This window comes from Petromyzon marinus, unplaced genomic scaffold (genome assembly GCF_048934315.1).
Source record: "Petromyzon marinus isolate PM22_M1 ecotype Great Lakes invasive population unplaced genomic scaffold, UKy_Petmar_22M1.pri1.0 PM_Scaffold_100, whole genome shotgun sequence".
In the NCBI taxonomy this organism is placed as follows: domain Eukaryota; kingdom Metazoa; phylum Chordata; class Hyperoartia; order Petromyzontiformes; family Petromyzontidae; genus Petromyzon; species Petromyzon marinus.
The window spans coordinates 200223-228148 of NW_027423059.1; the positions used below are offsets into that span (position 1 = coordinate 200223).

At 45.9% G+C, this 27926-nt stretch overlaps 1 protein-coding gene across 1 annotated transcript; it reads right to left on the reverse strand.

Annotated features, from left to right (window-relative positions):
- Positions 1 to 591: 591 nt before the first annotated feature.
- LOC116957731 (uncharacterized) lies at positions 592 to 27530 on the reverse strand. Its single transcript, XM_076063344.1, has 4 exons — positions 27397 to 27530; positions 15172 to 15642; positions 11604 to 11697; positions 592 to 1296 (listed from the first exon to the last, which is right to left on the reverse strand). The coding sequence occupies exons 1-4, from the start codon at positions 27528 to 27530 to the stop codon at positions 874 to 876; spliced, it is 1122 nt and encodes a 373-aa protein (XP_075919459.1). The 3' UTR covers positions 592 to 873.
- Positions 27531 to 27926: the final 396 nt, after the last annotated feature.

The following is a 27926-nucleotide window of genomic DNA, read 5'->3' on the forward strand; positions in this document are numbered from 1 at the left end:
CCAGTCAACTCAAGCATTGCCCGTCGGAAGAGCTCACGTGATGTGAGCTCACAATCCAGCCTGGTTAAACCCAGGATAGATGGGCATAAGTAGGAGAGGGGGACGATGCCAACCCCAACTGCAAGTGATGATTAAATTATTTATTACAACTTTCATCAGCTGGCTGAAACCAGGCCACTGTCGGTTTTAATGGGGTCCGAGATGGACACCCACCACCAGAGTGGAAGACTCTCAAGCGCATCTTCCTGTGACCAAGCCACCATTACCTGACTCCCGATAATGGGGAGGTGAGCCCACCGTTACTTGAGATTCGCAGCTTCCCACACCGCATTCATTGTTTTATTCAAAAGAAGAGCCACTCCCTGTTTTGCAGTTTCCAATCCCATGTTTAGGACTGTCCATGCCTCAGTGGTTGGTACTATGCAACCTACGACTAAAACTAAAACGGACATCCAGAACGCAATGAGAAGAGGAGGAGGCACTCGAGAACAAGGAGACGAGGAAGTATGAAGAGGAAATCTTCAGCAGAATCAGGGGGGCAAAAATTAAAAACCTTAGTATAGCAGGGAGAGAGATCGCGGAGACACGGACTTTGGAGACAACTCGGTGTTTATTATTGGTACTTACAGCACACACGGCGTCGCTATGCAACTGAGCGCGAGGAAAGGGGGGGGGGGTAGAGATGGTGTTTCTTCATTTGAGTTTAGAAAAAAGTTGATTTGCAACTTGTAGCAACAAAAACATCATCGTCAACATCATCAACATAACGACTCATTCCTATTGGGTTCCAGTTATGGTGATTGCTTTGGTGACGGTGGCTACTACGATGATTGCTGCGGTGATGGTGGTTTGCTGCTAGAGTGAATGTGGTTTCTATGCTGTCATTGCAACTATGTTGATGGTGATTGCTGTGTTGTAGTTGCCATATTGGTGGCTGTGGTGATGGTGGTTGTTGCTAGACTGATTGTGGTTGCTACGCTGTGGTTGCTGACAGTGATGGTGGTAACTACGGTGATTACTGCGGTGATGGTGGTTGCTGCTATGGCGATGGAAGTTGCTATAATCATGGCGGTCTCTACGGTGACCATCGCGGTGATGTTGGTTGCAGCGATTGCTACGGCGGTTGCCGTGGAGATGCACGCAGTGGTCCTGGCAGTGGGGCAGATCCAGGAGCTCCTGGGCGCAGGACTCCTGGGTGCGAGTCCGGGACGTGACGCGAGACTCTCCGATGGAGAACTCCGCCTTGAGAGATTCACAGCTACGTGAGCAGCGCTGCCTCAACGCATCCAGGGGGTCCTGGGAGAGACACGGAGACTCGGGGACTCGCACAGAGACGCACGCAAAGAATCGCAAAGAAACTCACCTCATGATTCACAGACTCGCACAGAGACACGGAGACACACGGAGGCTTACACAGAGACTCACAGAGACTCAGCTTCACGAGCAGCGCTGCCATTCGTTCACAACTCGCCCACCCGCTCACCCACTCACCCTCACACTCACCCACCAGCCAGTTACCCATTCACCACCCAGCCATTCACCTACCCCTTCACCACCCACCCACTCAACCGCTCGCTCACCCACTCGCTCACCCAGCCGCTCATCCACTCGCTCACCCAGCCACTCACTACCTAACCGCTCACCCCCTAACCCACCCACCACTCATCCACCTACCCGCTCACCCACTCACCACTGGCTCACCAACTCGCTCGCCGATTTGCTCACCACTCACTCGTCCACCCATTCACTCGCTCACCCACGCTCTCAACCACTCACCCACTCACCATCCACCCATTCCTTCATTCATTCACACACTCACCACCCACTCACCAACCCATCCGCTCACCTACCCAACTGCTCACCCACCCACCCGCTCACCCACCCACCCGCTCACTCACCCGCTCACTCGCTCACTCACCCGCTCACTCACCCACCCTCTCACACACCTGCCATCTGCTTATCCACCCACCTGCTCACCCACCCACCCGCTCACTCGCTCACTCACCCACCTACTCACACACTCACCATCTGCTTACCCACCCGCTCACCCACTCACACTCTCACCCACCCGCCTGCCCACCCGCCCACCAACCATACCCGCTTACCAACCCAAGTGCTCAACCACCCACCTGCTCACTCACCCACCCACTCACACACCTGCCACTCGCTCAACCACCCATTCGCTCACCCACTCACTCACACACCCACCCAACCACTCACCACCCACCCACTCACCACTCACCTGCTCACCCACCCATCCATACACATTCACCCGCTCACCCACCCACACCCATCCGCTCACTCACCCGCTCTTGGAAGGATAGACTTTTAGTTAGTAAAACATCTGTAAACAAATCAGGATTACTTGTTTTACAGATGATAAAATAGATCAGTAGACAGGGGCTGTATGCGTTTCTATGTTGTTATTTATATTCTGCACAAAGGCGACTCCACAGCAGCTGTGACGAGGCAAGGCCGGCGATCACGAGAGCCAGATGAAAGCAGATAACTCGAGAGCAGCACGCGTTATCGTCTAGCTGTGGGTGTGCTCAACTGTGGGTGTGCTCTACTGCGCGCGTGTGTTTGTGGCTAAATGCGAGAATGTGGATCGGTGTGTTATTAAATTACGAGGCTGCAATAAGATTCTTGTATGTCGAACTTCTTTCGCACCGTGCTTAGCCAACCGTGATAATCGGACATTACTCAATTGCATTTTACATCGAGCAATCAGCACCCCTACGTGCAGAGCAAAGCCACTTGCAGGTGAAATGCTGAGTCGCCTTATCGTGCAAAAAAAGAAACCGTTGCCACTGGGGGTGCCCTTTAGAAATGCAAAGGGGATTGCATTCCTCGCAAACCAAGTGGTCCAGCCTTGCCCTTGAGAGGCAGTCGCGCCGTGCAGGCGTCCCAGTGTCAGCGCTGTTACCACCGTCACCATCGTCACCACCGTCACCACCGTCACCACTTTCACCATCGTTACCACCGTCACCACAGTCACCAACGTCACCACCCACACCATCATTACCACCGTCACCACTTTCACCATCGTCACCACCATCACCCTCCACGTGTAGGATTCACGGCATTGGAAGGTACAGGGAGTCGTCTTAGATGCAGAATCATACAGATGTGTGCAGTATGAATGTTTACACGCTCTCAAACGTATCTAGACCACCAGCTCAGAAGAACTGAATTTGTGGCCATGTCGTCGTTTAGACCACAGACTCAAAGAGTTGAGGACACGTGGTGGCAGTCCCAGCAACAGGCAGCAGTGAGACAAAGGCAACTATGGGCCGGATTCGTCTAATTAGGACTCATCAGTGCAGGACAGTCATCAATACTTTATCTTGCTATATGCCTCTGGCAACCCCATATATGGAGATGACCTTTACACTATAGTGACCCCATTGACGGTTGGCTAAAGGCAACAGTAACCCAATCTGTAAATGATGAGAAAACCAATCATAACAAATATAAATTATGCAGGCTGGAAACAAAAGATTTCACAATAGAATCAGTGAAAATAGTATTCTTGGTTCTTTCGGTAATGTCACGTAGATAGAACATAAATACATAAATAGTAAATTTTAGGAACATTTGTATTTAAAATAATAAATTGAAAATAATAAATTGAAAATAATAAAAGCAAAAAACCCACGAAGTTTCAATCGCAACACAAGCGGTCTTCATATTTTTTTTATTTTATATCTACGTGACTTTACCGAAATAACCAAGAATATTAAGTCCTGCAGTCACGAAAGTTTGAAGTCAAAATTCGGTGAAAATAGATTTGTGCACCAGCAATGCACACCCTTTTTGTGTTGTTAAACGTATTTGTATCCAGCCTGCGTTGATGTTTCTGTTGTGATGGGTTCTATTGTTATTTGCACATTTAAATGACAGGCAGTAAACAGCTCGGATGGCACGGAAAGTGGATTTCTGGATATTGAGGACAGCAGCAGAGAATGAGCGCCCAGCCAACATGCAATCGTTGTGTGTCCACCAGGTGGCGACCGGCTCCACACAGTTAAATTACGAAGAAATGTCTGCTTCATATAATTCATGCTCATTCTGTTTAAGTATTAAAACAGATTTGTATGGAACTAGGATACATATTATTCAAGGGACGGTCCTTGTCTTTACCATCTGGAAGTTCCCCAGCGATGATTCAAGCCACCCTAACTCTGCTGATGGGATACTGAATGTCGAAACCTGTCCAGAGTTTGCTTGTACTGAATTAATTCTGCTGATAAGATGCGCTTCAGAATAACGTGGGGACAATGGGTTCTGTAAAAAGAATTATGTTTTTATGAATAAATACGCATATATGACGGAGACAAAGCTACTTATATCTTCTGGGCAGTAGCACCCGCACTCTTACCCAAAGTTATTCGTCTGTTTCATCTTTCAGTAATAACGCATTCTCCGTTTTTTATATTCCTGTGTCTCGTTAACGACCATCAAATACCTCGTTTCGTTAGCTGTGCAATACCCCTTGGACTCGTTATCTGCAATCTTGATGGTTTTGTCTGTTTTTTTCGTTGCTGTGCTCACGTACCACGGATCTACTTTGTAAAATAGGCGGCAAAATTGCTGAACTCAGTGATATTTTAGTGTTCACGGCGACACTCATTGATTTATTTCAGCCGGGTCACTCTGGAACAATGTTCCAGGAATAATTTTGATCACGCCACATCCATGTCGCAGTACTGTGCCCTCTTGCTTATAAACATCTTCATATGATTATAAGATGGAAGAACAGAGTACAATCGCATAGGATTATTACTAAAAGACGTATCTTGTACTCTAGTGATAGTACCTTATGCCGATCACCCCTACTACTCCAAGCTGGCCCATCAGCTTTGCGGAAAATATCGAGTGAGCAATGAAGCCCTGGCAGGCGTTACAATGGCTTTACATCACGCTTTAGCTAAATTGTAATTGGCGTTTGTCATAGGAAGTCAAGCGAAATGTGGGAATAGTGAAGTTGCCACAGCACTGCGGTGTCTCTGGCGAGTGCACTTGTGTGCGAAGCAGTGCCGGATTAAGCTCGTGCGAAGCCTGTAGCAAATGTTATAAAGGGGCCGTAAATAAAAAAAAGACCTAAACATTAAAACACAGATTTTTAACTTGCATAGTAAAGTTATTGTATCTTTTCATTTGCTATACAGTAAGATAATACGACAAATCACTAAACTTAAACACCCAGTCGTTCACAAAAGTTGAAGGCAGTATAGTATGATAGTAATAGAGCAAGTGCAGAATCGCTGGACCGGAATTGATAGCTTGAAAGCATTTCGCGCGGGGTTCTTGAAATTGCGGGGCCCGTATCATTTGTAGCTACTTGTGCTACTAGGATCGTCCGGCACTGGTGCGAAGGGGAGTCTCGAGACTTAATTCAGTTGCAAAAATGATGATCACGTGTAAAGGACCACATGCACCATGCACACACGGGTGAACAAACCACACGCACATGTGCACCCTATAATTGAAAGGGGTATGTATATATAGCGTGCATTTAAAAACGACATACCAAATGTCTCTATATAAATTGCTTGTTTGCGGAGCAGTAGTAGAATGGTCAGCGCATTGTCACTAACCAGGATGCCCAAGTTGAATGTCCACTCACGGCTAACATCAGTGACGAACATATGAAACGGTACTGAGCCTCCCCTAGGATGACCCGGCCTTAGCTGGTGCAGTGCATCAACGTCAGCACGTGGGAGACACAGGCGGCCATGCGTGGTTCTGAGCTACCCCTAGGTTGACCCGGCCTTAGTTGGTGCAGTGTATATATTGGTAAGAACCAAGAATATGAATCCCTGCAGTCACGAAAGCTTTAAATCAAAATTTAATAAGAGTTGTTAAGATGTTCTACGTGTCGATGTATACATTTCTCTTATATATGTGTGTGGGTGTGTGTACACAACCATATTTTATTGTTGTGGTTTTCACATCTGATGATGATTGCTTGTGTTGCAGTCGAAACGTCGTGAGAATTGTATTGTATAATATTTTTATTATTTTATTGTTTCCCTTCTATGTGACTTTACCGAAAGAACCAAGAATATAACTCTATTTATTGCTTGTGTGCTCACATGCATGCGTGTGGTATTTGACAATCGTGTACATGTAAACCAAAAACTACATACAGAATATGAATCCACAGCAGTAAACACGACAGGCGAATTTGTCAGACAGTGAGGGTGTGGAGGTTTGATTGGTTTCAGCCCTAGAGCTCTGCTTTGCCACAAGTGTCGTGTTGAACCCTTACAAATAGTATGTCCCTGTTCTCAATGAACCAAGTAATTCACTTCCCGTTGAGTGTAACGGTGAAGCAGATAGATATCAGCTAATTAAGCAGTCGGTTAATTATTTCTACGTTTACACATTCAGATACAAAAACACTCCGCATGTACCCTCCCCGAGCAAATCTAAGTAATTAAAATAAAACAAAAACAGCACCATGCATTGCTATTCTACATTGTAGTCGCGAAAGTCTAGTGTGACAAGTCTTGATCAAATCCTTTTTATACATACACACGCACCTTCGGAAAAAATTTTACGATGATAATCCTCTTAAATTAAAAACATAATCGCATCGAGAAGATCTGTGCATGGGAATATTTACAAGTCCTAAAGTTGCACAGCACATACGACTTAGGGGTCCACAGGTGTATGCACGGCCGTGCAGTTGAAATCCTTTAAATTGTTATATAAAATCACGCGCTGACAGAGTTATTTGTGGTGATAAAGTCCCTGTGACATTTACACGTGATACTGTGTGTAAACGCGTGTGTGTGTACATCTGTGTATCGACTCAGCCACACACGGCCGAGCGTGGTGTTGGCCATCCACCCCCTCGTGTGCCTTGCCAGCCTTCAAAGGTGCTTGCAAATAGCAATTCGCAACAGTCTGTTTAGGCTATATGGGGGATCTTTGTCTTTGTGTTATTGTGTGTCGACTCAGCCTCAAATGAGTACCTGGTGCGGTGTGTAAACATCGCCATTCTGAAGATAAGGTGGCCAGGCGTGGTGCTGGCCACCAATCCGTATGTGCTCGCTCACAGTACTTGGTCACACAGTCTGTTATGGCTATACGGGCTACACGGGGGATCTTTGTATCTGTGTGTGTAAATTCGCGTGGGGAATGGTGGCGCAGTGGTTGGGGCACTGTTTTATGAACCGCAAATGTATTAGACAGTCACCCATAGAAGTGGATCTAACAGAGCTACCTCTATAGGAATAGGTTTTACCCTTTTGGCGTCTTCTGGTCCAACACCAATGGAGACTAGGCTCTAAAGAAAGCCGTCTCGGGTGTGGACCAATCAAATTCAAGGACAGTGCATGTTATTATCAGAGGTGTCTTTTCTGTTTGCATTTTGACTGCTTGTGTTGTGGTTATTGCAAAGATGCCTTGAATAAAGGTGTCAGTTTTTGTGCCAGTTAAAAGGGTAAAACCTATTCCTATATCTTGTTACTGGCAAAGGAGGTCTCATAATGTAAATGCTCACTCCGAGCCCTCAATACTCTGATAGTGCGCTGTTTTTGAGTTGTACGCCTTTTGGCGTCTTCTGGTCCAACACCAATGGAGACTAGGCTCTAAAGAAAGCCGTCTCGGAAGTACGCCTTTTGGCGTCTTCTGGTCCAACACCAATGGAGACTAGGCTCTAAAGAAAGCCGTCTCGGGTGTGGACCAATCAAATTCAAGGACAGTGCATATTATTATCAGAGTTGTCTTTTCTGTTTGCATTTTGACTGCTTGTGTTGTGGTTATTGCAAAGATGCCTTGAATAAAGGTGTCAGTTTTTGTGCCAGTTAAAAGGGTAAAACCTATTCCTATATCTTGTTACTGGCAAAGGAGGTCTCATAATGTAAATGCTCACTCCGAGCCCTCAATACTCTGATAGTGCGCTGTTTTTGAGTTGTACGCCTTTTGGCGTCTTCTGGTCCAACACCAATGGAGACTAGGTTCTAAAGAAAGCCGTCTCGGAAGTACGCCTTTTGGTGTCTTCTGGTCCAACACCAATGGAGACTAGGCTCTAAAGAAAGCCGTCTCGGGTGTGGACCAATCAAATTCAAGGACAGTGCATATTATTATCAGAGTTGTCTTTTTTGTTTGCATTTTGACTGCTTGTGTTGTGGTTATTGCAAACATGATGCCTTGAATAAAGGTGTCAGTTTTTGTGCCAGTTAAAAGGGTAAAACCTATTCCTATATCTTGTTACTGGCAAAGGAGGTCTCATAATGTAAATGCTCACTCCGAGCCCTCAATACTCTGATAGTGCGCTGTTTTTGAGTTGTACGCCTTTTGGCGTCTTCTGGTCCAACACCAATGGAGACTAGGCTCTAAAGAAAGCCGTCTCGGAAGTATGCCTTTTGGCGTCTTCTGGTCCAACACCAATGGAGACTAGGCTCTAAAGAAAGCCGTCTCGGGTGTGGACCAATCAAATTCAAGGACAGTGCATATTATTATCAGAGTTGTCTTTTTTGTTTGCATTTTGACTGCTTGTGTTGTGGTTATTGCAAACATGATGCCTTGAATAAAGGTGTCAGTTTCTGTGCCAGTTAAAAGGGTAAAACCTAATCCTATATCTTGTTACTGGCAAAGGAGGTCTCATAATGTAAAGAGCTACCTCTAATTACAAATGTAATTTTCTTCTTGGTTTCCTCACTCCCCTCCCAACAAATTAAACAATTCTTCTGCACGAGTTATTTTCAATCTCCCCTTTAATTCTCACACTTTGCCTCTCCTCCTTCAACTCCAATGGCTTCTCGTTCACTACCGCTGTCTTTTCAAATACCTGTCGCTGGTCTTTAAACCTCTCCATGGACTTTCCCTACCTAATTTTGCCTCTCATCTCCTTCCATGTCCTCTCTCATCCTCTTTGTTCCCAATCTTCTCTGTCTCTCTCTGTCCCTCCTTCTCTCTGTGCCACATCTCATTTATGGTCCCTCTATTTAACCTTCTTCCATTCCTCTCATAAAGCCCCACCTCTTCTCCATTTCCCATTCTCTACCTCTTCTCTCCCCTTAAGCCTCCACTCCTTCTCGTCCCTACTCTTCTCTGATCCCTTCACCGTCTATCGCTGTCACTCATTCCTCAATCTTTGTACACCGCTGCCATCTAAATCATTCCATTCTGTCACCACCTTGTGCTTGTTATGTCAAGAGAGAAGGCACTCTATAAATATACACCACCACTGCCACCAAGAAGAGGAACATATTTATTTGTTGGGTCCAGAAGTGGCCGTAGTGCAAGTCGGCCATAAAAAAAATTACATTTAAAATTACACCACCACCAATTAAAACATTAAACACAAAGACAAAGGTTGTCTGTATAACCTCAACAGACTCTTGAGGCAAGTGCTTTAGCGAGCACCTATGAAAGCCAGCACGGTACACAATGAGGTGGGTGGCTAGCACCATGCCTGGCCGCCTTTATCTCCCGAGTAGTGATGTTTACACACCGCACCAGGTATTCGTTGGAGGCTGAGTCGACCTAGGGTTAGCCCAAAACCAGTTTAGTTCATCGGTCCCGGTGTTGTCAAGTTCATCGCGTAATACGCGAAACACTATACAATTACCGAATGATACGCATACCCACACATGCACACAAGCTTGTGCACATATCCTTGCTTAACGTGGGGGTTGCGTTGTCGAAAATTGCTGCTTAAAGCTATTTTACGTGAAGCAGAAAACTTTTCTACAAGGAATAACGGTAAAGGGGGAGGCTCCGTTTCAGCACAAACTTTTATTATTATTTTTAATTGAGAGTACAGTACACTGTTTTCTATGTTTATTTTAAATGTGTTGTGTATATGTAGAAGATCTATATTATAATCTTTATTTATACTGGAGGAATCTAAAAAGCCCTTTTTCACAGATTTCCAGTTGGGGCGGTACAGAAAGTTACAAGAACAAACGATGCAAAAACACAATCGAAGTGCAAAGTATAGGAAAGGTAAGCAAATGACCAAAAAATAAACTATTTTTTATCTTACCAAGTAAAGCCCTCTAAGCTATTAGCTTCTTTATCAGAAGCGAACTGGCCACAAATGATAGCTGAATGAAGTGGCTTATGACGTGGAAATTTATAGCAGCCAAATAATAATAAAAAATTGTGTTACATTCATCAATATACATACAAAGGACGTGAAAGGGAGATATGATGAGTGAAAACTATAAGGGAGTGAGTGAGATGACACTACACACATGCTGGAACAAAGGCTGAGGAAGAGGATGACACGCCACGTAACACAGCGCGCACCGGTACAGCATCAGCTCCCAGCAATACAGAACAATGCTGCCAAGACCCACACCACTCATGAGAGCAGTCCGTCATGTGCTACTCTGCTACTCGCGTTATAGTGGGTGTGGGGTGCGCTAAGCAAAACACATTACATAAAAAACGTGGATATACTGCATATGGTTCTCTGCGTGAGTGAGTCTATGTCTCTCTGTGCGAGTCTGTGCGAGTGACTCTATGGTTCTCTGTGTGGGTTAATCAATAGTTAATAAAGAATTAAAGCTTTCGTGACTGCATAAATTACTCATTGGTTTTTTCGGTAAAGTCACGTATGTATAAATACCATAAAATTATATTAAAATAAATCAATCACGACGTTTCGACCGCAACACAAGCGATCTTCATCAGGTGTAAAAAACAAATAGCACATATGGTGACATAAACGCAACACATAGAGAGCGTTAAACTGCACGGAGGTAAATACAACAAGAAGATGAGAGACGAGAATTCAACAAACCTAAGAAAAATTTATGTGATGCAATACCAGTCGGCCAACGACACAGTTAGACACTTGCCTGGCAGACCACGAATTTCAGAAGAGTGCTAAATTTCGTGTTCATCCTCTGGGTTGAACATACCAGCATAGACAGAGTGAACAAATACGAGGTATAAGATAGCAGAAATACATATACAGGGACACAAGAGGTAAGAAGAGGAAAGACGGACAGAGAAGCAAGAAAAAAGGGGCCGGAGGGATGAACAGACAGAGGCTTAAAATAAGTAGTAGAGGTGGGGGGAGGGGCCGAAGAAAGCAAGGGGCACGGCAGCAGCAGAAGAGGGAGGGGCAGGAAAATGTAAGGGGGCGCAATTAGTTTAGTACAGAATTGTAAAGGTAACTTCCCCGTAGAAGTGTGTTAATAAAGAATTATAGCTTTCGTGACTGCATAAATTACTCTTGGTTTTTTTCGGTAAAGTCACTAATGTAGAAATACCATAAAATTATATTAAAATAAATCAATCACGACATTTCGACCGCAACACAAGCGATCTTGCAACACAAGATCTTGCAACACAAGATCGCTTGTGTTGCGGTCGAAACGTCGTGATTGATTTATTTTAATATAATTTTATGGTATTTCTACATACGTGACTTTACCGAAAAAAACAATGAGTTAATCAATGGTTCTCTGTGTGAGTGAGTCTATGTGTCTCCATGTGAGTGAGCCTATGGCTCTGTGTCAGTGAGACTTTGGCTCTCTGTGTGAGTGTACTCTGTGAGTGAGTCTATGGCTCTCTGTGGGAGTAAGTGGGTCTCTAAGGCCACCACCATCTTGCCCCTTGCCCAGTGCGTCCACCTGGTTGAGCTGCAGAAGTCTATTGTCCACCGCTCCAGACCGCACAGATATCCAGACGTCCACCTCCAGCACAGACACCAGCAGATTCTTAAACCTGGTGGTGGAAGTAAGGACACGAGAGGGGTAATAGTCAACCACCATTACCACCATCAATACCACCATTACAACCACCGAAATCACCGCTATCGTTAACACCACCATCAATATCACCACCTCCACCACAACGATCACAATAAAAATTACAATCACAATACTCTTTGGTTCTTTCTGTAAAGTCACGTAGGTAGAAAAAATAATAGATCACGACGTTTCGATCGCAACACAAGCAACCATCATCAGGTGAAAAAATATAGCGAGTAAGCTGCTGAAACACGAAGTCATATAGGCTTGAGATAAGCTCAACCCAAGAGTAAGTGGGCGGAGCAAGAGGTGGAATTTGCATATACATACAACACCGGATCGTAGAAAAGGAGAGACACAGACACCGAGAGACATCCACACACAGAGAGAGGCACACACAGAGCCACACACAAGAGAGAGACACATATAGAGAAAAACACACACCGAAAGAGAGACACCCAAAGAGAGAGACACAGAGAGAGATAGACACAGAGAGAACGACACAGAGAGACACACAGATGTTTCTGCAATACAATGATAAGAACTGTCAAATTATATATAAATTATTTGTATTATTAAATTAAGGCAATACATTTGAAAATGGTCCCCCATGGGTGAGTTTCCTAAAAATACCTGCTCGAATTACATAATTGCCCATGAATTACTATGGTGTGACAATGCCAATTACCAATGTCAAAGGGAACATCAATGAGTGGTAAATGTGGGGTAATATCCCCAGAAGAGCATGTAGACTACATTAAAAATTAAAATAATCAGGCAATATAATATCACATATGGGTTCAGTTTAAAGTTTACTTATGAAAAATAATACTGAAATAATTGTGCTCCATAGATAATCTTAATGGTCAAGTTACATAAACATCACGGAATCACTTAAGCTGACCATTTAAATAGACATTAATTCCAAGATTCATAATAAAGGTTTTTGGGTTAGATCGCGTTTATTTATAAATGTGTCGTAACCCTCCACCACCCGACACGGCCAATCAGCAAAAAAAAAAAGTGTCACGTTGACAAAAGACAAATAATTCACTACTTCAGCCCACCGGTGTGTTGAAGAGTTAATCCACATTTACAGTTTGAGTACGACGTTTCGCTGGTAAATACTTCCAGCATCATCGAGCAATTCGCCAGAATGGTAAAGCCCTCGCTTGCTCCCGGTTTTATATAGAGCAGCAGGGTGACGTCATCACTTAACTCATCAGGTGCAGTGATTAGAGGCGGAGGGGGGGGTAATGTAATTATATAATCGATTAGTAATCAGTCATTGGTTATGATTAGTAATGAGTTGTAGATTAGTAATTCTTTAAATCAAAATGTAATGTGTATTATTTAATAATACGCTTCCAGGCCGCACTAAGCCGGTAGCTGTCAGAGCGATTAAAGTTATTCTTGTTCCTCTCAATTTCAATGGATTCTCTAATTAGTCTTTGCCAGTAATAATTAGTTTTACACACCACTGCAACATTGTCAAAATCAATTGAGTGTCCTTGTTGACAAGCATGTTCTGCCACTGCCGACAGTTGTGTTTGAGATAATTTAATATTTCTCTGATGTTCTTTTAGTCTTACGCTGATGTTACGTCCCGTCTGCCCAATGTAGCAGCTGCCACATGAACAATTAATCCGATATACACCTTCTGTTGATAGTTTAGGTAATGCGTCTTTAGTGCAAGATACTAGTTTTTGAATTTTGTGTACTGTACCAAATCTTACTGTAATGTTTTGCTTTTGCAAAACGCGGGCTAATTTGTCAGTTACTCCTGACATATATGGAATTTTTATTGTTTTAACAATCTGGTCGCTTTCAGTAGTATTGCTTTGCGATCGTGATTTGGCATTCAGTGCTCTGTTAATTTGAGCATTATTGTAGCCATTCTGTCGTAGTGCGTCTTTAACGTGTTTAATCTCTCTCACTAGACTCTCACCATCTGACACTGTTTTCGCCCGATGTACGAGCGTCTTGATAAGAGAGGATTTTTGAGCTGGATGATGATGTGATTCTGCATTCAGATAGGCATCAGTGTGCGTTTGCTTTCTGTAAACGCTGTGTGTTATTTTACCGTTCAGGCCATGTCCAAGCAAAATATCTAGGAATGGGAGTGTGTTATTCACCTCCATTTCCATGGTGAACTGGATGGCCGGGTTTTGTGCCTCAACGTGACACTTTTTTTTGCTGATTGGCCGTGTCGGGTGGTGGAGGGTTACGACACATTTATAAATAAACGCGATCTAACCCAAAAACCTTTATTATGAATAATATTGGTCGCGAAAGCCTACGTGTTAAACTAATTCCAAGATGTTGAGCAAAGGAAATTGTTTGGAAGTTCATCTCACACCAAGTACATGTTACTATAAATCTAAATCTGCATAGTTCTCAATCACCAAAGTCGCAAACATGTTTAACCACAAGCAAGGAGTTCGGTGTAAAGCTGTTAAGCAAATTAACCACTGCACACATTTGTGGAAAGGTCGCTTCTGAAAAACAGCCACATAGCTCAGAGGGGTCTCACCTGGTAAAATAAAAAGTTTATAGAGTTCGTTCTGCCTCAACGCTGTTTTCATAACGCCATTTGGATATAGCACGATGGATGTATTAGGGAACACGTTTTATAACGCGGATGCTAAGTGGTTGAGTCAACAGAACCACGTCGCGCGAGTAGGAATGTGCGGTTGTACGGCTGCCTGGGCACAGCGTCACACGAGGCATTGGGATGCTGCTGGATGCTTCCTGATGCTCCCCACGCGCCTCGGTCTTTGTTCAGCCGACACACGCATCTCACGCTGTTATCACGGACTGTGCTTTACCCTGTATTAGTCATTGTAACGAGGGAGTTTACACAACGCGGTGTTATTCAGCAACGCAACTGCCGCGTTATAGAACACTGCAGTAAATATTGTCGCGGTGTGGAAGGAGCAATGAACGTCATCTTGTGGCATGGAAAGGCATCGCAGCCCTAGCGAGCAGCCAGAGACAAAGCCTGCACGCACGGCAAAGTTGTGATTGACCCGGGGACTATTATCAAGTGACACGTATGGACTAATGGTTACTCTAAATGACGATGTTGACGTTGGTTAACGTGCTACAAATATGCTGAACGCACATCGCATTAGCTCTGACTAATAGCGTACTTTTTTAAAAATTATCGTTTACAATTGTTAATTTGTATATCATGCCAAGTGAGTAATTTGCGTGTGGACCCTGACAGCGGCACTCAATGTCCAACTCTTGCGAATGCTCTCAGGGGATCTTTACCGTGCGCTGCATTCACTCACTCAGCCCCAATCTCCCTGTCGTGAACTCACCACTCACCACTCACTCACCTCACCCTTCAACTCACTCACCCTCCTCACCTATTAATTCTCCTCATTAACTCACTCACCCTGCAATCCACTCCCTCACCCCCCCTCCATCACCCGGCACTCACCGCCTGTCCGTGACCACCTCTCCCGTGCCTACAACCACAAACACCACCACCACCTCTCCCGTGCCTACAACCACAAACACCACCACCACCTCTCCCGTGCCTACAACCACAAACACTACCACCACCTCTCCCGTGCCTACAACCACAAACACCACCACCACCTCTCCCGTGCCTACAACCACAAACACCACCACCACCTCTCCCGTGCCTACAACCACAAACACCACCACCACCTCTCCCGTGCCTACAACCACAAACACCACCACCACCTCTCCCGTGCCTACAACCACAAACACCACCACCACCTCTCCCGTGCCTACAACCACAAACACCACCACCACCACCTCCTGCTGCTGCTGCTGTCGCGGTCTCCGCGTGGCGCCGCGGACCCAGGAGGAGGCCTCGCGGCCCAAGAGCGGCGCCACGGCTCCCCCCCTCCCGCTCCTGGCCCCTCCTGGCCCCTCGTCCCTCCTGGCCCCTCGTCCCTCCTGGCCCCTCGTCCCTCCTGGCCCCTCGTCCCTCCTGGCCCCTCCCCCTCGTCTCTCCTGGCCCCTCCCCCTCCCTCCTCCTCCCGACTCGCGACGTGGAGTGAACTCGGCCCCGCCCCCACCGCCCCCCCCCTGCGCGCCGCCGCCCATTGAAAGAATGGCGGGAAGCGGACGCGGGGCCTACCGAGCGCCGCCTCTCGCGTGATTGGCTCGCTTCGCGTCACGTGGGGAAGGCGGAAGAAGAGTATGGAGGAGGAGCTGCGCGGTTAGGGGCGGGGCTGTCGAGTCACGTGATGGGCAATGATTGCCAATAAGTGGGCAGGGATGGCTTTACGTCATAGCGTACGTCACATCCGGTAATGACGTTTGTATAAATAACACGCCCCTTCGTGACGCGTCTCACACTTCCTTCCGTCCCGCGTGCCGTCAACACGAGCTGAGCATGGTGCTGCTGATCGTTGACGTTCTGGTCTTGGCCATGCTTGGGATGGGGATCTTCATTTATCTTCTTTTTACGCTTTCCATTTCAGACTTTGACCATGAGGTCACGACGTTGTCTACGGAGAGGATGAGCCTGCAGAATGTGGAGCTCTGTCAGAAGAACAAGATGCTCCGTCTGGAGCTACAGCAGCAGCAGGAGGAGTTGATGGAGAACCGAGAGACTCTCCAGAGAGAGAACAGGAGCCTGGTTCAACAGCTTAAAGAGTGCCAGTTGGAGCTGGAGTCCACGAGAGTGCCTTGCAGGGAGAGCAAGTCTCTCCATGCGGATTTTCTCCGAGACTGCAATGCAGCACAGCGGCAAATGTCGCTGCGCTGTGAAAACAAAGATCTCCGGAGGTCGCTGCACGCCCACCTGACGGAGTTGAACTTCCTGGATCCGCAGAGAGGCCAGGAACAGTTTAGGCTACGCGGGAAGCTGGTGCGTCACGAGGACATGTGGCATGGGGAAAAGAGGCTGCATGAAGAGAACCTTCATCTCAGTAGCCAGCTGAAAGAATTGAAATGCGCCGTATCTCAAATGTACCATGATGCCACCGATGCCCCTTCCACCGCCACTGCCACAGCTTCCACCACCACTTCTGCCACCACCAAGCCCAAGAAGAAGAAGAAGAGATTTATCCATTGGGTGCGAAAATTGCTGAAGCGCAAGTCGGCCAATGTAAAAACATTGGGGAAATTGTGAAAATGACACCGCCCCAATTAAAACATTACTCAGAAAAACAAACATACCCCATAGAACATCAACATACTATTGGGGAAAGTGCTGTACAATATATATGTATCTATATTTAACTTTCTTTGCATTGTATGTAGTCAACCATACCAATGGAAGGTGCTGTTAGCGAATAATACAACTTATCGGTTCCATTCCTGAGAACTGTCCGTAAGTCGAACGGTTCATAAGTCTGAATACAATAGTGTACTGTATTTAAATCCACATACTGTAAGTTTTTAAAGATGTTATCACGGTTCAGCAAAACATGGAAACATTGTCAAAGTCATATGTAAGACAAAATATCGTACATTTGCATGCAACAATGTAATAAATACTGTATTGTGAGCAAAACATAAAGTTACTTAAATGGAATAAAATCTGTTTTTATTGTCACTTACCTTTAGTTCGGATGCTGGCCTGCTTGTCGGGAGGGGGCGTAATGAGTCCCTAAAACTGCACACACGGGGGCGGTGGGAGGGGGGTGAACGTCCATACACACACACAACAGCGACAATCATTCGCCGTATAGCCTTACCAGAATGTTGGGGCAAGCGCTGTTAGTGAGCAGCGCCTATGAAGCTCAGAATGGCACACAGGCCAGCACAACGCACGGCTGCCTCTCTTTCTCTCTCCATACACGAGACTCACAGGCGTACATACGTCCGTGCACACACGCACAACAACAACGGAACAACCGTCGTTCACCCCTAAGTGGCGGTGACATCACCACAGCAGATTTAAAGCTTTTGCTGTCCTCCAGACAGTCTCGTCCCTTCACCTGATGAAGGCCGCTTGTGTTGTGGCTGAAACGTGATTTTTGTTATTTTATTTTTTACCTACGTGACTTTATCCAATATAACCAAAGAGTATCACCACAGCACTTGTGCCATTCTCAGTGCATTTTGAGGCCACGTGAAGTGTCGAAGACTGGCTGGCAGGAGGTCATGTAAATAGACGCAGGCGCCATGGATTGACTGAGGAAAATGATCGGCAGATGCAACAGCCGTGCTCCCCACTGTGCCAACTTTATTTGTGTCAGTTGTTTGGCGCTCTGCTCGTTGTTTTGAGCTTTGCTCCTCTGCCCTATGCTGTTGCTGGAGGGCGACTGCCTCCACCTCCCCAGCAGCGCTTTTCATGAACCTCCTCCACAGAAGCCGATCGTGACACTGCTGATACCAGTCATCAATAAGTCCAATCAGCTCCACATCCTTCTGTACCACATCAGTCCATCTCTTCTCTAGCCCGTACCACGCCCATTTAGCACCATCTATCCAGCCAAATTGAAGCTGCTTGGGGATGCCGTGGCTGTGCATCCGGACTGCATGACACAACCAACGCAGCCTCGATTGCTGGAGGAGCCCACAGATGGGCATTTGTCCAGATATTCCAGGATTCTGAGCTCCTCACAAAGTCCAGTCTGGTTAAGCCCTGGATATATCGTGGGCTTACCAAAATGTTTCACCCAGTGCAGATGTTCCTTTCGAGAGAGATACGGGAGGGCATAACTGCGGTCCAGACGACATGAAGGTTTGTATGGAGTGACATGCCAGGTAGCTTCCACACAGTATTCAGCAGCTGATGAAAATAGAATGCCGCTCGAATGATTCGAAGTGAGACCTCGGCTACTGAAACAGAGTTGGTCATCAGCACACTGCCCAAGTACGGAAATATCTCCACTCTCTCCACAACTGCCCCAAAACACATGGGGAATTGAGGGAGGGGAGCATTTTGATGATGTAAAATACCCAGGGAGGTGATTTGTTTTTGTGAGGCTGATGGTAACGGCCCATAATTTAGGAGAATGCTCCATGTTTAGCTGTAGTGTCTCCAACTTCTCCTTAGAGTGGGAAGTAATCACCAGATCATCCGCATTCATAATATGGTTTAACAATAGAGAGCCATACCATGACCGGACTGGGGCATCGATCAGCCTCCCATTATATCTATACCAGATATAGATTCTACTGGTACATCCATGGAAATCGTCTCAAACTACGTAGTCAAAAAAATGTTAAGTCGTGAAAGGGCCAGAGGACACCCGTGTCGCACCTTACTCAAATATTCTATCATCCCTTAACTCCATTACGTCGATTTCCCATGTGACGCATCAGTTGTTTTGTATTATTTATATTTGCTTTCATTACTGTAACTCTGTGTGTTTATTTAGCTATGGTCATTTGGGTGATCCAGGTCTCTCTTGCAAATGAGACTCATCCTGGTCGCTTTAGTTCTCGCCTTGTTCAACTAAATAAACTGGTACTCACTCACTCCATTATGAACTCACCCACTTCCCTTACTCTATGACTTACATAAATGCTCCCTCTCCCTCCTCATGAGTCATATATTTACCTGATCATTCACACAATCACCTGATCATTCACTGTGTCAACCTCACTCACGCACTTTTTCATGCTCTCAAGAATGACCCACCCATCCTATCACTCACTACCTTAATCACCATCCCCTTATCTCATTGACCCACTGGTAAAATGAAAATACTCTACAGCAACAACACGTGAGATTGTACTCAGGCTTACACTCACATGTGTAAAGAAGTTCCTTTGCAGGTTCCAATTTCTTGATGATTTATTTCATGATAAAGTATTTACAACGCAGGAGTACGACTTTTACGAACCTTCCCCCGTAAAGTACCCTGTACCTGTCTCCACCCATCAACACTGACACCACTATAACCTTTGCCATCGAAGCGAAGGGAAGTAGATGACGATAGAGTTTGCTGATAGAATCTACCGGGGGCAAGTGCTGGAAGTTACCAGGGCGTGGCCATAGGGGTATATGAGGGGGAGCGAGGCCCGCGAATGGGTTGATTCCTTGGGGACTGAAGAACAACTGCAGGTGGACGACATCGGGGCCGACTGTTGGAGATCTACATGGGAGAAACCATCAACAAAAACTGTTCGATATTACTCTATTAGAAACCACCAGGACTGCGGTAGTTATAGCCTTGTGAAACGTGTGAGTCGTACTCTCGCCTGTAAATATGTTATCGTGAAATAAATCATCATGAAAATGTACCCTGCGAATAAGCTTCTTTACACATGTCGGAATAGAGGACATGTTTCATCGCAGGCCGTTTTTTGTCTACAACAGACCTAAACACACGAAATATGAAAAATGGCATTTGATTAAGATTGCCACCTGCTACCCATTCTGAGATCGCCCAATTAGCAAAACCCTTCTTTCCATTATACCTAAGACTTTACATTTGTACATTCCGTAATTTCAAGACGACGAGTTGACCAAAGTGGCAATGTTATTTTGTCATTTTATTCACAGTAACAAAAACGGTATAGTTTTTTTCCCTGTTAACTTATGCATACGAGTGTAACGGTCGCACAATGGTTGGCCATTGCAATATGAATCAGACCACTTTAGTTTGATTCTCAGTCATAGTTACCATCAAGCAAACTGGCCTTGAGCCTTCTCGTCATCAACCCACGTTGACAAGCATGATGGAGTATGGTCAAGCAATCTGCACGACTTATCCAGTATGGAAAGACTTCACCCATAAGTGGTATGACAAAGGGTAACAATTATTATTATTGTTGTTGTTTATTACCACCGAAGGAATAACTTCATATCTGTCAGCCAGCCTATATATACTCATAGATAAATGCTCTCCTAAACACCACCATTGGGTTGAAGCTGATTTGGTATCTTCCACTTTGAGAGCCTCGCCACAAGGACCATCCTACTCGATCCAGCGGTGTATCAGCGCTTTGTCAGGAGCGAAGCAGTCGGCAGTATTCTGGCTGTGAGACGTGAACAACGTTAGAGCGTTATATCATCCCCATTAATAGTTCAGTCATGCTATCAGTCAAGAAGGCATGAAAACAGTAGCCAGGCAGCTCCAAGGGCAGAGCGCGAAGCTAGTACTGCCAATATCCTTCATCAGCTTCCTGTTATTGAGCGACTTTTCTAGTGCAGATATTTCATGGCCTCAGCCAGGTCATCAATGACTGCACAAATAATGAAATTACATTTGCATCTGCACTTGATCTTACTAAATGTCACATATACGAATAAAACATTGGCTTGCCAATGGTATAATGTGCATTGCTCTCTGTAGCAGCCTCGTTGTGCGTGAACTTTTCAACGAGATTCAAGGCAGGACGCATTCTCTTTTGAGCTAAAATTGGACAAAGAATGGAACTGACCAACGGCAAAAAAAGTTTTTTCCGTAAAAAATCCTATATATAAAACTAGCTAGATAATCACCTGCCAACTAGAGTTGGCAGGTGATAATCTAGCACATCAGATGTAAGGTCAACATTAACAATGCAATGGTGGCCAAATTATGGAAGGGAAAAAGGAAGCAGATTAAAAAATTAGTTGAGATGAGAAGATTTAGTGGAACACAGTGAATTAAGGTTGACAAGAGATTTCTGCATTCTCTAAATTATTCATCTGTTGTCTTCAGAAATGCTTCCAGTGGGCAGTTATTCGTTTGAACCATGTCATATTGTTCCAAATGATTTTGATGGCCATTGTCAATAGTTTTTGGAGGGTGAGGGGTCCAATAAGACAGAGAGCTAGCATTAAAGATAATAACTTAATATCTCGATAAGGTACTGAATCATCCTTTCATCCCTCTGGAGTTGATGAGTACCTCTTTGTGGGACATTAACATGAGCTATTCCTTGGAAAGTGCCAACAATGATAGGCATTCATAATTGCCATTGACCTGGTGCCACTGCCGCAGGCTCTTTTAAACAAAAACATTTCATTTTTAATATTTACGAGATGGTTACCCCTCCGATTGCCTTTTTTTCTCAATTACTGTATTTTACAGTATTGAACTGATACAATGTGTTTTTCTGTTCACTAAAAGAAAGGCCATGACCATCATGAACGTCATCAGTCGGATGTCAGAAGTCCTCCAACATGATAATGTCAGATTAGACATGAGCCTGAGAACATCATGCATAGTACTGGCTTCCCTCTACTTTAGAAATGGATGAGTTCTGGAAAAAACACGAGTGAAACAAAATTTCGTGATCAGAAAATATTTTCCCATTATATTCAACACAAAAACTTAGGGATGAGTTTCAGACAATCATTCCACCCCACTCCTAACCAAAAATTGTTCACATATTGACAAATCAGAAATAATAAGAAAGTACATAAATGTTAAGAAGATTGAATAACAACTAATTTAAGACGAATAATTAATTCTAGATTTCAAGCTTTCGAGACTGCAAGGATCCATACTTTTAAGGGAACTCACCAAACGATCTGCATGTTGGAATGCCTAGAAAGGCGATGTGAGGCGTTACTGGTGAGCTGTAGGGATATACTGTGACAGTGTCGCGGATGGATGACGTATCCTCCTGGGTGCTTCTTCTTTGATGCTTTCATGGCGTGTGCCGTGTAAAATTTCGTTAACATGGAAATTCGATTTCGTAAATAGAAAAATGTCCATAATTTGTCAATTGCATGAACGCGAAATTCCGTAATCCGAACGTCTGTAAATCTATGGATATCTGTAGAGCCAACATCTGGAATACTCAGAATTTAATTGCTTCATCAGTTGGAGGCACTGTCTACTTCAACACCGTAGGAAAAATGTCACTGCTGTATTAAGGTGATGAATTTGCAATGATTATTTGACGGTGGTACCATGGATCCAGGATGGTGCAAGTGCACAGAGAAATATACAATTGTTCATAGCATTACCTGAACAGGATCACGAAAATAACTTATCATAACAAGGCTGGGAGAGGGTTTTTCAATGCCAAGTGAGTTGTCGATTGTTGCTTTTTCATCATAATTCACGTTGCTGGTGAGTACGGATTGGAGAATGCAGAAGGAATATATGTGAGAGGATAGAAGATGTGTTGACTATAAGCAGTGACATTGTATTTGTGTAGGGAACTGTAAAGAGAAAGTTCTAGAGCGTACACGTTGAGATAATTAGAAACAGGTGGCCGGAAGGTACTGTATTGATGATAATAAATTATCCAATAAACAATACACTTGCCACAGTGGAGTGGGGGCACTGTCTGATAGGGGCGGGGCCAAGGGGGTATATTAGGGGAGCGAGGCCCGCGATCTCCGCACTTGCCCGGGGATGCACAAAGAACAAGGTGGACGAGATTGGGACAAACTAATTGTGGAGCGATAAGGTGGAAACCATCAGGGCTGACTGATAGCCGTAGTAATAACGCTCTAAGTTGTAAATGTGTAGTGAGTTCAACTGAGTCGCAGACGTAGACTTGGAGGCAACACATTTATTTAACTCCAACACACAGGGTAACTTCCCCTTAGAATAACAACCTATGGTGGTGACCACCAGGCTAACTACACTAATTACAAAGTAACTAGCTACTACAGACCGGGACCAACAGCTCGGGTCCAGGTACACGTGTTGGAGACTCGTTGAACGGAGAACGTAGATCATAGAACGTAGACCGTCGACGAATGTTTCTTCCAGGATGAAAAACAACAACAACAACAACAACAACCCTGGTCCCTCTCGGGACCCGGCTTATATTCTCTGCGGCATGGCTGGCTCCACCCTTGGTCACGAACACCTTACAGAATCCTAGAGCAGGATCTGGATCCCAACCACGTGACCCCCCCTAGCCCTCACTTGGGGCCCCTTTGTCAACTCCCCCTTCAATAAAAGAACAAAACGAACAACCCGTTAGTGTGCATCAACAAATAAATACTTCAACCCATCTATACAATATATACAATATATACAAAAACCGAAGAGTCTTTGATCGAGTTCTTGTGGCCAAGCTCCCAGGAAAGGTGGGCGTACTCTCCTCGGGGGTCCCAGGGGGAATTTCAAAATGTCCCATCGAGCAAAGAGCAGTCGGCCGGGCAGACGAGCCTTCCGCTCCCGAAGCTTGTGAAGATGGCGCAGGTGGCGGCTTGGGGGATGTTAAACGTGCGGCATCTGAGGATGGGATCACATGACTCCCCTGAGAACCAACCTCAGTGGGTACACACTTCAGCTCGCCAGACACATCTGACACTTGGCCCCTGTGTAGTGTAGATGGGATGAATTCACGCAGCGTGATGAAAGGCTTGAGGCGAGAGGGATGTACAAACCAACTCCGCCGATCCAAGCAAATTTTTTTCACACTGAAGCCAAACGACCCGAATCACGCCAAACGTCCCCCTCCAGGGTTTAAACAATTTCGGTGAAGTACCCACCAGTATGTGGGGACAGTGCAGCCAGGCTCTGTCGCCTGAAGCCCACTCATGTCCGGAAAGATAGAGACCCCTCAGCTGCTCATTTGACAATTGGCACGAATTGGAATTCTCTCTGGAAGCCTCGCGTGCTTCTGAAAGCCTCTGAAGGGTAAAGCGCATGGACTCCGAAATTTTAGATTTAGCCTTGTTTGGCTCGGTTCATAATTGGACATCAATCTGGGGGTCGTGTTCTCTTCCATACATTTAAAAAATGGTGAGAAGCCGGTGGATGGGTGAGGGGCCATTCTATAGGCAGCCAGGACCCCGGTAACATGCAAGTCCCAGTCAAACTGGGACTCACTGACCTGATGGCTCAACATGGAGGTCAGAGTCTTCTGCAGCCGCTCCACCATTCCATCCGTCTGGGGGTGGTATGGTGACGTGCGTATTTTATTTGTTCCCAACAAGTCGTACACCTCCCGCAGCAATTTTGAAGAAAATTCCTTGCCCTGATCGGTCAGAAGATGCTCAGGGCCCCCCTTGTCCATCACATAGCAATCAAGGAATGCCTCGGTGATGGCCAAATCCGATTGGTTGGGCGGCGGCCAAGCCATCGGCTAAAATATTTGACGCCCACCAGTAAATACTTATTGCCACGAGGGGTGGTAGGAAATGGACCAAGGATAACAAGAGCGACCAGCTCATTTATGCGGGAAACCTGAATGGATTGCAATGGTGGACAGCAGAGTTTGGACGGGGGTTTCCGCCGTGCACACTGCACACACCCCTTGAATACAATAGCGACATCTTCCACCATGCCAGGCCAGAAGAAGTCGAGCTTAAGTGTGGCTAGCATCTTATGCACCCCAAGGTGCAACAGTCGCTCATGCACAGCCCAGATGACTTTACTCCGTAGGGCAGTAGGCACGACAATGTTGTAACGTGTCAATCCTCTATTCCAATGCATGAGCAATCTGCCTCTGAGGATGACAGAGGCTACACCCCGTCGATTCACCACCCCCGTCCACCTCCTTGACACGGCGTTGTAACTTGAACAGGGAAGCGTCTTCCACCTGAAGGCGTCCGAAGTCTGCATGGTTCATGCCAATAACGGCGTCATGCGCAACAGGACCGTCGGCTTTCCTCAGAGATGTCAACCTCAGCCAATGCCAGAAGGGGACGAGGCGAGTCTTCAGCAGGTGCCTTACAGCGCCCCGGCCCGAGAAACACGTTCACCCGTCGCTCGTTGGTAATCGCGAAAGGGCATCCGCGTTCGTGTGTTGGGTACCTTTACAAAAGGAAACAGTAATGGAATAGTCCTGGTGGACTTCCAACCAACATGAAAATTGGTCAGATGGTTGCTCAATATGCAGCGCGTACTGTAGCGCTGCATGGTCAGAGAGCATCTCAAAGCGTCTGCCATAAAGATAGGCGTGATACTGTTGCACAAAAAAAAACAGTTGCCAAAAGTTCCGCCGGAGACATGACTCTGCTGCCATATGCTACAACACTTTCCATGCCATAACGACTTGAGACAGAACAGCGCCAATTCCGGTGTTGCTAGCATACGTATCAAGGATGAACGGCAAGGAAAAGTCGGGGTAGTGGAGGGGAGGGGCGTTCACCAAGACATCCCAGAGCACAACAAATGTGGCCTCCTCCTACTGCCCCCAATGGAACTTCTCACCTTTTGCCGTCAGGGCGTGGAGAGGTTTGGCGATCATGGCAAACCCGGTGACAAAACGGCGGTAATAGGATGCAAATCCAATGAAACTCCGCACCTCCTTCCCCACCGACGTGGGGGTCAGCCAAGTATGGACACATGTGGTTTTGTTCAGGTCCATCGCTATCCCTGATTTACTGACTATGTGGCCAAGATACCGAACCCATTTTTGGAGCAGGTTGACACTTCTGCAGATGTTTTTTAAACGTACGGCTAAAAACGATAACATCGTCCAGATATATTAGGCATGAGTCCCACTGAAGGCCTGCCAGAACTAGTTCCGTCAATCGCTGGAACGTAGCCGAGTGGAGTGAAGACCCATCGTAAGCTGATTTAATTCAAATAAGCCTTGTGATGTGCGAAAAGCTGTCTTCGGTTTAGAGGATTCATCCAAGGGCAACTGCGAAAATCAAGATAGGTCAAGAGTCGAAAAATAATATGCCCCTGCGAGAGCGTCCAAGGAATCGTCCATCCGAGGAAGAGGGTACGGGTCAGCTACAGAGATCTTATTAAGCTTACAGAAGTCAACACAGAAGTGCAAACTACCATCCTGCCTTTTTAACAAGAGCAATCGGGGCTCCCCACGGGCTGGTGGATGGTGAGATAATATCGGCGGCCAACGTTTCATCAACTGCCAGCTGTACGTGTTCTTTTTCCATAGGGCTCAGCCGGTAGGGGTTCTGCTGGATGGGAGCGGCGTCGCCCATATCGATGTGGTGACTCTGGGACTCGAACAATTCCGAATTTTCGGAACAAAGCGTATCCATCCACTTTTCATCAGAAACCTGTTGCGGCTTCGTATTCAACGTGACCCCCTACACCGCCAATGATGTTTCCCTCGTGAAGCATGGACGACACGTGAGCTAGCACGGTGCCCTCCTGAATGACAAACATGTCCAACCCTGCCTTCAGGACTTGAATGAGCGGTTCCTGGCAATTGGATATGATAGTTTGGGCCCCCACCAACGGCAAACCACGAATGTCTTTGTTTGAGGATCCTAGAAGAATTCCACCCTCAGTCGCCTCCTGGTCTAGCGGCTTGCGCAATCGTAAAGGAACCAACATTTGCATGCTGGGGGGAATCTTTACGGTCTTACTCGCAAGCGCTTGTACAGTAGCGTTGGCAAAGAACAATCGAGTGGGAGAAGGCAAAAGGCCATTCGATGGCCCAATGGTAACTCAAGGGAACCTTGATCGATCAAAATTTTCAGGGGCATCTGCCTCAAGAAGTCAGTCCTGAGCAAGCAAGGAACAGCAAGGGACGTTGATACAAGAACTGGCCTCGTCAATTTAATATCTCCAATACACACCTCCGCTCTTATTTTCCCAGTGAGGCCCAATGAGCAGCCATTTGCATAAAAGCACGGAACCCTGACGGGACATAGGGTACGACATTTAGGGGGCAGAATGTTAAAAATCAACTTGGAAATGATAGTTCGCGGATGCACCAGTATCGACGAACATTCTGATTTCAACCCCCTCTATCAATCCGATAACAGCGGATGAACCTGCGGTCACAGCAATCGCTCTATGGACCAACTCCAATCACCGACCCGGTCGGAGCAGCCAGTCAGCCTGAGCAAAATCTGAACCCTCATGCACCGACACACGACGGGAATGAAAACCGACCGAACGTAATGAGTGAGGTGGATTCAGGGGCCGAAGGCGACTCGCCTTCGGGTGCAGTGGAGTGGTGGACAGTCAGGTGGATGACTGTGGTGCCCGCTCTCAGGATGAGGAGAGGTATCTTGCCATCGAAGTTGTTCATCCTGTCACACCATGCCATCCCCCCCCGCCAGCCTCCGCCTTGGGTTGAAGCACAGGCTTGGATGGGCTCCACATCTTCGGGTGTATCACGCATCTCACTAGGCACAGTATACGCCGCCAACCCCTTATGTCGTTGCAAGAGCAGGTGGGCCTGGATGCATCTTGAAACTTTGAGAGAAGACAAGTCGTCTTTGTCGACGGATGGCAGGACGATGTCGAGGTTGTTGTATATGTGGGTAATGAAAATTTGATGAAAATAGTAATATTAAATGAAGTTTTAAATTTGCATAATTTATCTGCAATTATGTTAATTTGGGTAATCATGCGTATAAATTATGCGAGTGGGTGTGGTTGTTAATGACAGCCTTTAAGATAATCAGGCCCCGCCTCGTTGACG